This window comes from Eubalaena glacialis, chromosome 6 (genome assembly GCF_028564815.1).
Source record: "Eubalaena glacialis isolate mEubGla1 chromosome 6, mEubGla1.1.hap2.+ XY, whole genome shotgun sequence".
Lineage (NCBI taxonomy): Eukaryota > Metazoa > Chordata > Mammalia > Artiodactyla > Balaenidae > Eubalaena > Eubalaena glacialis.
In genome coordinates this window covers 69,538,880-69,552,137 of record NC_083721.1, presented here as the reverse complement: position 1 = coordinate 69,552,137, position 13,258 = coordinate 69,538,880, and the positions used below count along the sequence as shown (strand labels likewise).

The 13,258-nt window shown below is 34.6% G+C and overlaps 1 protein-coding gene across 3 annotated transcripts in view; it reads right to left on the bottom strand.

The window, feature by feature from the left end:
* Positions 1-13,258, bottom strand: part of SLC49A4 (solute carrier family 49 member 4) — a 92,745-nt gene that overhangs the window by 31,603 nt on the left and 47,884 nt on the right. For 2 of the 3 annotated variants that reach the window (XM_061193171.1, XM_061193172.1), the window contains exons 6-7: positions 3,871-3,938; positions 617-744 (exon numbers count right to left, since the gene is read on the bottom strand). In XM_061193171.1, the coding sequence (XP_061049154.1) occupies positions 617-744; positions 3,871-3,938 (196 nt within the window). The remainder of the gene's footprint in view (positions 1-616; positions 745-3,870; positions 3,939-13,258) is intronic. The other variant, XM_061193173.1, reaches the window with a different exon arrangement.

The window sequence follows — 13,258 nt, the reverse complement described above, 5'->3', positions numbered from 1 at the left end:
AAGACAAATATTGTATGATCTCTCTTATATATGGAATCAAAAACAAACAAACAAAAAAACCCAACAAGCCAAGCTCACAGAAACAGAGAACAGACTGGTGGTTGCAAGAGGTGGGGGGCGGTGGGAGAAATGGTGAACTGTTTTGTTTTTGTTTTTGTTTTTAGTTTAAATAAATTGAATAAAAAAAATTTTTAAAGGCTAAATATAAAATAAACCTATAGGTGCTCATTCAAAGAATTTTACTGGTGTGTACTTGAAACATCATAGCTTTTTGCCTTTGTTCATTTTCCTTCCTGTTTAACAATCACGTAATGGCTATAAAGAAGATTAAAAATACTTGTATTATGCTCTGATATGATTTTTAAAAGAATATAAGCTTTTCCATGCTATATAAGCTTAGGCGAAAGAGTATACATTTCCATATGCAAAATCCAATGGAAATCTTTTTAGTTATTTCTTGAGCTCTTTTTAGATGGGATGATGGTCTGATGGCTAGACAAGGGAGACCTTTTTGTATTATTTAACAATTACTTATGGAAAAAGTCCTACTGTCAGTGTGTATATACTTCTATAAACTGAAACTATTTATTCAAAGTTCAAAACAGTCTGTGCTCACCTGTGGTTAAAGGCAGGTGTGTGATGCTGTTCAAACAGGTCAGGGTGAACCACGTGGATGATAGTGTAGCCCCAGAAAACAGGAGGAGAAGAATTAGTTTCAGCATACCCCTGATAAAATCTGCAAACCTGAAAAGAAACAATGTTCTATTAATGCTAGCTGGATTTTAAAATACCATTTACATCAATGACACATTTTCATTAAACAATAATTTCTTGAAAAAATTTCAATGCTTTTAAAAGCAAGTTTTTTGATTTTTTTAAACCGATACATTTTATGTGTTTGTGTGTGTGTGATAAATGTTGCTTTGTGATAAATGTGTTCTTTTTTCTCTCACAAAACACATAAAATGTGATATCTGTTCTGGATCTGTAAGTTACAGGATGGATTCTGAGTTTTTAATTGCCACTTTACTTTCTTTATATATTTTTCTATAATTTCCAAACATCCTATAATGAGCACATATTTTCCTAGTTTTAGAAAATAGGCTAACTTGTTGATGTAAACTTGCAAAGATAGCTCTCCCAAAATTCAAACTCACCTAGAGAACAAATACAAATGGTTACACCAGAGCCTTTGGGGTCCTATACGGTCTGGTCTCTGCCTCCACTTTCCCTTTGCCTTATTATTCTCCAGCTGCACAGCCCTGTTTCTGTTTCTCCTACATGCTAAGGTTGTTTCACACAGCAACGGTAGCTTTTGCACCTGTCCTGGAATGCTGGTACCCCCAGATCGTCATATGACTTACTCCTGCTTATTCTTCAGGTCATTTGGGTCTCAGTTCAGGAAGGCTCTCTATGCTTGTGGAGGAAGCCCTCCCCATCCCAACTCCACACTCTATTTTCTCCATAGCATTTAACTCTATTGGAATTTCTCGTTTTTGCATTTATTGTTTGTCTTCCCTATCAGACTATAAGCTTTGTAAGAGCAAAAACGTAGCTCTAGAATAGTGAATTTATTCTAAAATTTGTGTATAATATTTCCCAGCATTTTAAGTTCTCAAAAATCCTGCTTTGTCTTGAATTAACATGAAACTCCTGGTTGAGATGCTTATTGTTTAGTCATGACCAAAAAGTTTTCCATTTGCCAACTGTTTTTCCTCATCTACTGATGAACCGTTGATTATATAAGCACAGTCCTCTTGCTGTGCCTGTACACAGCTTACTCTGTCTTTCAGAATTGTTCCTATTGTAGAAAAACTGATGCCATCCTGAATATAACATTTACCATGTTTTCTCTGTTTTTTAAATTGATTTTAATTTCTACTGTAATTATATGACTGGCAATACTATCTTTCATTTTGCACTTATTTGATGTGATGTGGTTAATCATGTTTGTAAAGTGTTATCTAGACTAAAACGACTTCCTATGAGAGCTGATGCCATCTTCTGGTGGGAAAAATGGATGCACCTTTGCCTAGTGACTTTGGTTAGTTCTCTACTATGAAAATTCACAAACAGAAAATTCTTATGTACTCTGAAAAAGGTTCCACAGCTTGATGGAAATGCCCCTCAAGAAAATCCAAATGCTTTGTTATAATTCCATGCTCACCACTTTTCTGATTTATATTTTGCTATGCTGCATAAACTTACTTGTCAGATGGGCAGATGGCCAGGTATGAGAGAATAAAACAGTTTTCTGGTACAATCAGAATTGAGTGAAGTTGAACAGTGAGTAAATTTTCCAGGGCCTGATCATACAAGAATAAACTGACTACTCTGGTCTACCAATTTTAGATACCTAGTCCTTTCAAATGGGCTAATACCATCAAAGTGTACTGTTAGGACCAAAGTATTACATTTAGTAATAACTTTTAGTTATATAATCACAAAAAAACCACCCAAAGCACTCATATCTATAAGGAGATTCTGTTCTAGGGATCCCAAAAAGGCTGTTTTGAATATAATCTAAAAATTGATTTTAGGCTTAGGAGATACCTACAATTGATTTTGGATCCCAGAGTAAGGGCAGTACTTTTTAGAACCTCCATTTCAACAATTTAAAAACAGAAATGTCCTCATTCTAACTTTTCCATATAGTTAAAATTAAGGGTTTGTAGAACAAAATAAAGAGAAAGGAGCCTATGAGATGTCATTTCTGATACATAATATGTCCCTCTTTGACCTATGTGGTGCTCAGAAAAGGATTTGGTAAATGATGACTCGCTAACATTGGCTTGGAGATTTAATTAGAAAAATTAGATATGATTCTTATCAAATGTGATAGGTCAATGTATTCTAGTATCAGTGTAGTGATTTCCTACAAATAGCTATGCTCCTATTCTTCTTTAGCTTTTTGATTTTATCCTCATATTTTCCTAACTTATAAAAACCTCAGATAAAGTGATTTAGAAATTACAGTGACAATTTATTCTTTCATTAGCCCAGAAACACTAGGCAAACTGTAAGGTTTAGATATAATATTATCCTGTGTCAATTGTGTTTAAATATTTAGATAGCAAGGTGCTTCACATATCTTATTTGATCTCCCCAAATATGTAATTAGATTCTTCCATTCCTGCTAAAATTGACTGTCCAATTTTGTTTTTGATTAAACAGGGTAAAATGATTTGGAAAGTGAATGAACATTATCTCACTGGAAACACCAAGAGTAGTTTTATAGGTAGTTACCTACATGAGTGACATTTTCATTCTTTCCTTTTTTTAGAATAAATGAGGCTTTTTCCTTCTTCTGTCTCTTTCTAAAAATGTGTTGTCATAATGGTTAAGATCAGAGGGAGTTTGATGAAACTCTAAGTCTTTACGGACATTTTTCATCAAAATGTGGTAACTATAGCGTCATACCTGCCAAAAATGACCAGAAATAAATATCTGCTAATCAGGATACTGACTTTTCATGGAAAGTTCTAGAGATGCTCTTATGAATGATTCCTTTCAATTCTTTTCTAATCTCAATAACTATTAATTTGCCTTTATTACTGTATACTCTTTCCTTGGGTCCCATTTGTAGATGTTGTTCTCTAATAATATGGAGAAAGTCAGCTTAATTACACTGGAAATACATCTCTAGTTTCCAAAAACATTTTAGGATGGACTACTCCTGTGAAGGTTTCTTGTAGCCGCAAATTCTACCTACTGCATGTGAATTTTCTTACAGCCTGAACAAGTGCCCTTATCTGACTTTTGCCTGTTTTACTTTTCCTTCAATTTTAATGTTTATCTAGGGGAGTGGAGTCTCCCTTTGGGCTTTTTTTGGTTCTGCCCACTCACATGTTTAACGTAAAATATTCTCACCTTGCCATAGCTATTCCAACAACACAGCCTCCAACTATGGACCAAAATCCAATCCAGCCAGCATCTACCTGTTAAGAAAGTGGCAGACACATTTAATACAAGATTATCATATTGAAGTTTAGAAGGCATGGAAAAAAAATCCTCTATTATCAGTATGTTAATAGCTAAATGGCAGCAAATCTAGGAAACACTATTTAAGAAAATGAATCAAATGAAAGGATTCATGTGTGACTAATTAATACAAACTTATCTAAATAAATACATAATTGATTAACTTTTTATTGGAATATTTAAATCAACAAAATAATCAAAGTCACAAACAGATATTTTTCAAATGTGTTCTACATGCCAGGTGTTGTACCAGGAACTCTTAAGAAAACAGGCAAAGGAGAAAAGATGGTCACTGACCTAAAAAGCTTAAATACAGCCAAGATACAGGAAACTACGAGGCAATAATTAAGTGCTAAAATGTCTGGCACAAGTAAAAATGTATTAAGAGGAACACAGAAGAGTAGGGGAAAGAGAGGGTTGGGGGGTGGGGAGAGAGAGAGTATGGGTGGAGCACCTGGTGAGACTAGACAGAGGAAGAATCTGAGCTGGATTTCAAATGGATAGCTCGCTCCACTCTTGAAGAAAACATTTCCAGCCCTGCCATTTACTAGCTTTGTGACTTTGGGCAAATTATGTCGTCTTACCTATAAAATGGACTAAATGAGAGAATCTGCATATAGAACTTAGATCAGCAGTCGACAAACAGGAAGTGCTCAATAAAGGTTAGAGCGATTATTGTTACTTGATGATGTTTCTCCATCATCTAATGTCTTGTCTCTTTCCTACCTTCATGGACAAACTTATTCAGAGCAATCTACAAATGCTGCCTGTATTTCCTAATCACATATGTATCTTTAACTCTTTTTTTTTTAAATTCAAACAGAAAGTCACAAAAATTATAATCATCCTCATCAGTTCACTCAGTCCCATGTAATTAATTTTTTTTCATCTTGATCTTTTGTTAGCACTTTTATGAATTCATCAGTTTTCCATTAGAGTTCTGAAAATGCTTATTCATTCAGTTCAGCAGTATAGTCAGTTACCAGAAACCTGTACTTGTCAGAGTCTTTTTCTTTAACTCTTACTATGACTTGGCTTCTATCTCAACTACACCCCAAGTCTCAGTTTCCTCATTAGTAGAATGGGGATAGTAAGGATTTTTCTGAGAATTAAATAAGTTAATAAATGCAAAGTGCTCAAGACCTGTTAGCTGTCAATACCTGACATTCCGTGTGTCCCTAACAATATTGGTGCATTTTGTCTCCTCCTTCCCCTTCCCCCGGCCATCACACTTGCTTATTATCTTATTTCTTACTTCTGGACTCCTGTGATAACAATATTTTTGCCCATTATTGCCAGAATAATTATTCCAATCATTCCACTTCCCTGCTCAGAAACAGTTACTGGCTTTCCTTGTAGTTATAGGGCAAAGTCCAAACTTGACCTGGCACTTGAGAGCTGCTCAAACTAAATTCTACCTTTTATTATTTTTCTACTCACATTTTTCATTACAGCTGTGATAGAGCTTGTCAGCTGTCCACCAAGATACGTTATATCTTGTTCTACCAGGGCACTTAGCTAGATTACATGTCCTAGCCCCTATTCAGCTACATGTAACCACATGACTAAGTTCTCATTAATGGAAGGGGAAAAAGTGAGGTGTGCCACCTCTAGGCTAGAACCTGGAAGACAGCTATATATCCCCTCCATGCTTTCTTTCCCTTCTTGCCAGCTGGAATCTGGATGGTCATCCTGCTTCACCCAGGCATATAATGACAAGGTCCCAGGAGACAGAAGACCTGCAAAGTGGAAGCAACCTAGGTCTTAAATCAGTGTGAGGAAAAGAGCAGTCCAAACTGTGAACAACTGTCCTAGATTATTATGCAAACTGTCCTAGATTGCTATGTGAATGAGAAACGAATTTCTTCATAAGTCTCAGAATTTTGGGATTCTTAGTCTACTCTACGTAATACAATAACTTTATACAAATCTTCTTGCTCTACCAGTGCCTGGCTGCAGAAGCAAAGATAAATGCTCTCTGGAGAAAGATAACACCAGAAACTTAAATTATCTCTACATTTTTTTCATACTACTGGCATGAAGGGCAAGAGAATTCTCTGTTCTTCAGAATGCCCCTCTCCTTGCATTTAGCATCAATTAATACTATGGATTAAGGTCCATTAATACTATGAGGCCCCCACAAACATTCTCATCTATCCCCTAGGTCAGTGGGGTCCTGCATCAGGTGAAGAACCACTGTGTATCTGACTGTACTAGCCCTGGTCCTTTCAGGCCATTTTGTGCTTTTCTCCTTCCCCTGTTCATGACATTTGCTTTAGTTAATAATATTCTACCCAATAATTAATTAAAGTTTTTCTTTGCTTGAATTTAATTAATTAATTGGGGGGGCAGCACCTTCATTTGTCCACCAACCCACAAGCTCTGCTTTTAATTTTAAATTCCATTTTATTTAATACCTGGTAAGATTCACGGTCTCTGTATCTCTCAGAGTTTGTACAAAGAGACGTACTTGGAAGGGCTTCTCAGGGTTTATAACATGAATCATAAGATGTGCAAAATCAGCATCATCTAAATGGGTGCTACACTTTCCTTCTTGAAACTGAGCATGCTTGGAATACCTGCTATCCAGAAAAATAGGTTAAGAAACTAAAAGAAGGCTTTCTTCTTATAGTAAAGGTACACTAGGTAATTTGGATTAATATTCTGGTTGAAAAAGCAGAAAATCTGGGGTGGAAAATCTATCTGAAGGCGGCAGAGGGCCAAGAAGGTAATCCAGAATTCTGGAACCATGATATAGGATGAGAAGGAAGCCCAGAGGAGCAAGCCTGATATGTGGGGACACTTTTCCTTAGGGGTATGTCTGCTGATTTCAGAAAAGGTAGCTAAGGGGCTAAAAAGTTACTGACAGCCTCATGGATCTAGGAAGAAAAAAATATGAGTTCGAGGCCTGCTCTAAGGTGGTTGGTCTTGTAGAAAACCCCAGACTTTAGCTGGGAACTCTGAGAGTTACACCTAAGAGCAGTGTAAATTAGAAATGGAACTGTGGAAGGAAGGAAGGAAGGGATGGAGGGAGGGAGGGAGGGAGGAAGGAAGGAAGGAAGGAAGGAAGGGAGAGAGGAAGGAAGGAAGGGAGGAAGGAAGGAAGAAATGGAATTGTATTCTGAGGGACTAAAACCCAGCTTTAAATGATCTCAATTCTTGAAACTAGATTAAGTATCCCTAGACTCCTAAGAAAAAACATAAGTTCTTTCTGGAGGAAAAGGACATCATTTGAAGCTTAAGTTATCTCTACAACTTTTAATATACTATGTTGAGCACTCAGTCAAAAATAACTGAACACATAAGGAAATAAGAAAATATGAATGAATATCACAAATATAAAGAGACACACAGGGATCCAGATAAAGGGGTTAGGAGATACAGACTTTAAATAACTATTTTTAATAGTTCAAAAAAATAAAATACAAGATCAAGCATTTCCACAGAAATTTGGAAACTATGAAAAAGCATCAAATAAAAATTTTATAACTTAAGAATATAATAATTGAAATTAATAACTCATAGATGAGTTTAACAGCATATTAGATAGAGCTGAAAACTGAAATAGTGAGTTGGAAGAGAGGCTAGGTAAAATATCCAGTTTGAAGTAGAGAAAGGCAGAAGGATAGAAAATTCAGAACAGAGAGTAAGAGACATAGGACAGTGTGAAAGTATAACATATACGGTTAGAGTTACTGAAGGAGAGAGAAATAGAGAAAACAGAGCATGAGCTTCGAAGGGATATTGGCTAAGAATTTTCTGAAACGGATGAGAGACATCAAGCCACAGATTCAAGAAGTCCTATAAACCTCAAGCAGAATAAATTTATTTATTTATTTTTTACATTTTGAATTACTTTTTATTTATTTTTATTTTTCAAACTGAAGTATAGTTGATTTACAGTATTATATGAGTTTCAGGTATACAGCATAGTGATTCAGTATTTTTACAGATTATATTCCACTAAAAGTTATTACAAAATAATGGCTCTAATTCCCTGTGCTGTAAAATATATCCTTGTTGCTTATCTATTTTATACATAGTAGTTTGTATTTCTTAGTTCCATACCCCTAATTTGGCCTCTCTCCACTTCCCTCTTCCTTTTGGTAACCACTAGTTTGTTTTCTATATCTGTGAGTCTGTTTCTGTTTTGTATATACATTCATTTGTATTATTTTTTAGATTCCACATATAAGTGATATAATACAGTATTTGTCTTTGTCTGACTTATTTCACTAAGCATAATATTCTCTAGGTCTATCCATGTTGCTGCAAATGGCAAAATTTCATTTTCTTTTATGGCTGAGTAATATCCCATTGTGTGTGTATATATATATATATATATATCACATCTTCTTTATCCATTCAGCATAAAATTTTAAAAACTTGCCACCTAGTTAAGCTGCTGAAACCAAAGACAAAGAGAAAATCTTAAATGCAGCAAGCTTTTAAATTTGAGAGCTGACTTCTCGGTTGAAACAATGGAGGCCAGAAGAAGATGGTATTTTCAAATAAACAAAACAAAACAAAAACAAAGGTCAAATGAAGACATTTTCAGACCAAAGTAAAAAAACAAACCCGAAACAAGAGAATTTGTTGTAAGCCGACCTACACAAAACACACACACACACACACACACACACACACACACACACACACACAGACACCACACACACACTGACTCTCTCTCTCTCTCTCAAGGGTGCTCTTTAGACAGAAGAAAAAGGATCACAGATGGAAGACTGATGATTAAGGAAAGAATGAAGAGCAACAAAATGGAAATATGAGAGTGAATCTAAATGAATATTGACTGTGTTAAATAACAATAAAAATGTGTCTTGGGCAGTTTAAAATATATGACAATAATAGCACAAAGTATGGTAGAGGCTTAAATGGAGTGAAAGGGTTCTAAGGACCTTGGACAGTCCTGGAAGAGGTAAAAGTTCTAATTTATAATAGATGTTAATAAGTGAAGTGTACATTCTGTACTTTCTAGGGTAACCACTAAATAGTAAAAGAGACTAAAACTACCAAGTTAATAAAGGGGGAAAAAAGAGTAGTAAAAAATCCTTAATCCAGAAGAAGGTAAGGAAGAAGAGAAAAAGGATAGACTGGACTGGAAAAAAATAAAAACCAATAGTAAGGTGGTAGATCTAGACTCAAATTTATCAATAATTACATTAACTGCAAATGGACTAAATACTCCAATTAAAACACAAAGATTATCAGACTGAATTAAAGAAAAAATGATATGCTACTTATAAGAGGTGTACCTAAAGAAAGTCTGAAAGTAAAAAAATGCAAAAAGATATACCATGCCAACACAAATGAAGAGAAAGCTGGTGCAACTAATAGGCTTTAAGGCAAAAAAGCATTACCAGAAAAAAAAAATAATACTTCCTACAGATGAAAGGTTCAATTCATTAGTCGATACTACAATTCTAGATTTATGTGCACCTAATTACACAGTCTTAAAATATATAAAGAAAATATTGACAGAAATAAAAGGGAGAAATAGACAAATTTAAAATAATTGTGTAGGATCTTAACACACCTCTCTCAGTAACTGATAGAACAAGCTGACAAAAATGAGTAAGGAATAGAAGATGTGAAACACACAATTAACAGAATTGATCTAGTTGACATATATAAAACACTACACTCAAGAATTACAGAAAATAGTTCACCAAAAATTGGGTCAACAAATTTGAAAATACTGAAATCATAGTATATCCTTATGACCACATTTATGCAATTTAGTTAGGAATTAAAAAAAAAAGAACTAGAGGATCTTCCACAGTTTGTAGATTAAGAAATGTCCTTCTAAATAACTCTGGAAACTAGAAAATATCTTAAATTCAATAATAATGAAAATCCAGAATGTATGGAATGCAGCTAAATCTGTGTTTAAAAGGACATAAATAGCCTTAAAATGCATGTATTAGGGAAGAAAAGCTAAAAATCAAGGATGTAAGCATTCATATTAAAAAGTTAGAAAAATGAAAGCAAAGTGACTTCACTCAAGAAAACAGAATAGAAAAAAATTAAGATAAAATCAAAAATTGATGAAATAAAAAATAAGCATTTATTAAAGAGCTACTGGTGAAATTATTCAAGGAAAAAAATGAGAAAGAAGATACAGAAAATCAATATCTGGAATGATACAATGACTTAACCTTGGAGACCTAATAAAATCATACAATGAAGAACTTATTACCATAAATTTGAAAACTGAGATGGAGTGGACAAATTCTAGAAAGGTATAATTTCTTAAACTGACACAATATTAAGTAGAAAATTTGAATAATTTTATAACTATTAAAGAAATTGAATTCATATCACAAAGAAAACTACATGGCTTCATCAGTGAATTCTACCAAATATTTAGGGAAAAACAAAAGCCCCAAACCACTAAACTTACATAAACTTTTCCAATAATAGAAAAAGAGGAAACACTTCAGAAGTTGCTGAGACTAGCAAAACCTTGACACTAAAATTGAAATGGCAGTAAAGATGCTCAACATCACTAATTATTAGAGAAATGCAAATCAAAACTACAATGAGGTATCACCTCACACCGGTCAGAATGGCCATTATCAAAAAATCTAGAAACAATAAATGCTGGAAAGGGTGTGGTGAAAAGGGAAACCTCCTGCACTGTTTGCGGGAACATAAATTGATACAGCCACTATGGAGAACAGTATGGAGGTTCCTTAAAAAACTAAAAGTAGAACTACCATATGACCCAGCAATCCCACTACTGGGCATATATCCAGAGAAAACCATAATTCAAAAAGAGTCATGTACCACAATGTTCATTGCAGCTCTATTTACAACAGCCAGGACGTGGAAGCAACCTAAGTATCCATCAACAGATGAATGGATAAAGAAGATGTGGCACATATGTACAATGGAAAATTACTCAGCCATAAAAAGAAACAAAATTGAGTTATTTGTAGTGAGGTGGATGGACCTATAGTCTGGCATACAGAGTGAAGTAAGTCAGAAACAGAAAAACAAATACCGTATGCTAACACATATATATGGAATCTAAAAAAAAAAAAAGGTACTGATGAACCTAGTGGCAGGGCAGGAATAAAGATGTAGACATACAGAATGGACTTGAGGACACGGGGAGGGAGGGGGGAGGGGGAGGGGGAAGCTGGGGCGAAGTGAGAGTAGCATCGACATATATACACTACCGGATGTAAAATAGATAGCTAGTGGGAAGGAGCAGCATGGCACAGGGAGATCAGCTCGGTGCTTTGCAATGACCTAGAGAGGTGGGATAAGGAGGGTGGGAGGGAGGCTCAAGAGGGAGGGGATACGGGGATATATGTATGTATATGGCTGATTCACTTTGTTGTACAACAGAAACTAACACAGTATTGTGAAGCAATTATACTCCAATAAAGATTTTTAAAAAATTGAAATGGCAGGACAAGATAAAAAAAAATTATAATCTCATTCATGAACCTAACTGCAAAAAATCCTAAACAAAATGTAAGCAAACTGAATTCAGTGATATATAAAAAGTATAATAAATCACTGACAAAATGCGTTTAGTACAGGAATGCAAGGTAGTTTAACATTTTATAATCAACAAACGTAATTCACCAAATTAGCAGTTTAAAAGAGAAAAACATATGATCATCTCAATGTTGAATTTTATTAAATGTATTTTTCTCCATCTATTTGTCATTAGTTACAACCGATATGAGATGTATGCAGAGAGGCCAAAGTATCTATGGATAAATAAGTAGGTGAGTTTAATAAGGTTGCTGGATATAAGACAGCTGTATTTCAATCATTTTCAAAAACCAAGTATACTTCCTACAAGCCAACCAACAGAAAATAAGATTTTTAAAGTTACCAATTACAATACTTCAGAAAGCATCAAATACCTGGGAATAAATCTAACAAATAAATAGAGGGTATTTTTGCAGAAAAGAAATTTAGAGAGACATTAGGACCTAAGTAAATGAAGAGAGATATAATAATAATGATTTGGAAGACTCACTATTACAAAAAAAGTTAATTATTGAACTGATCTATAGATTCATAAAATTCTAATCAAAATCCCAATAAGGGGAGTATTTATTCTACTAAACACCAAAACTTAGCTAACACTAGAATACTTAAGACAATTTGGTGTTGGCACAGAGATAGACAAATAGGCTAGATGAGAAAATTTAGAAACATCCATGCACATAAGGGCACTTCATTATGACAAAGATGACACTAGAGAGCAATGGGGAAAGAACAATCTTTCCAAAAATTGATATTAGGTTAATAGAGAACTATGTGGGAACAAAGAAACTTAACCCCTACCTTATAACAAGCACAAAATTCAATTCTAGGTTTAAATGTGACAGGAATAACAATAAAGTTTCTAGAACAGCACTGTTCAATAGAACTTCCTGTGATGATGGAAATGTTCTATGTCAACACTGTCCGATATGGTACCCATAAGTTGCAAGTGGCTACTGAGCACTTGAAAAGTGGCCAATGCCAATGAGGAAGTGACTTTTTAATTTTAATTTCCTTTCAACTAATTTAAACTTCAAATTAAATAGCCACATGTGACTAGTGGCTACTGTACTGGATAACAGAGTTCTGCAAGATAACATAGGGGAATATATTTATGAACTTGGAGCAAGAAAAGATTTCTCTCACTCTCTCTTTTGCATTATATTCTCTGTCTGCTAAATCCAATATCTAGACTATCTCTAAATTGGTTTCTATTGACTACTTTTTTTTGTTTTGTTTTTTTTAAATATGAACCATATTTTCCTGTTTCTATGTATGTCTAATTTTTTAAAAACTGTATACTATATGTTGTGGGTGATACAATATCGAGATTCTGGATAATTTTATCTTTCTCTAAAATAGTTCATTTTTGTGTTAGTAGGCCATTCAATTACCTTGAATTTGTGTAAGCTTGATTTTGTGCTTTATTAGGGAAGAATATTAGAAACCAAGTTGTTTCCCAAGCTCCTTTCACCTGGCAGGACTCAATCTCCAAATTATCCCCTCTGCAAATTTTTGTCAGGGCTTGGTTTTAGGCTTTGTTCATGGTGGGTCTAAGTAGAATAGGCCCTACTCTACCTAGGGTATGGTCCTTGATTCTAAAGTTTATCCTTTCTGGTGTCTCAGCAGAAGCCTAAGATATTAACAAGGTGTTAATGAGGTCATACCACTCTGGCTGGGCCTGAACTCCAAGGGTCCTGCACTGCCTGCCCTCTACTATATTTGTTCTGCTTTCCACCCCACAACA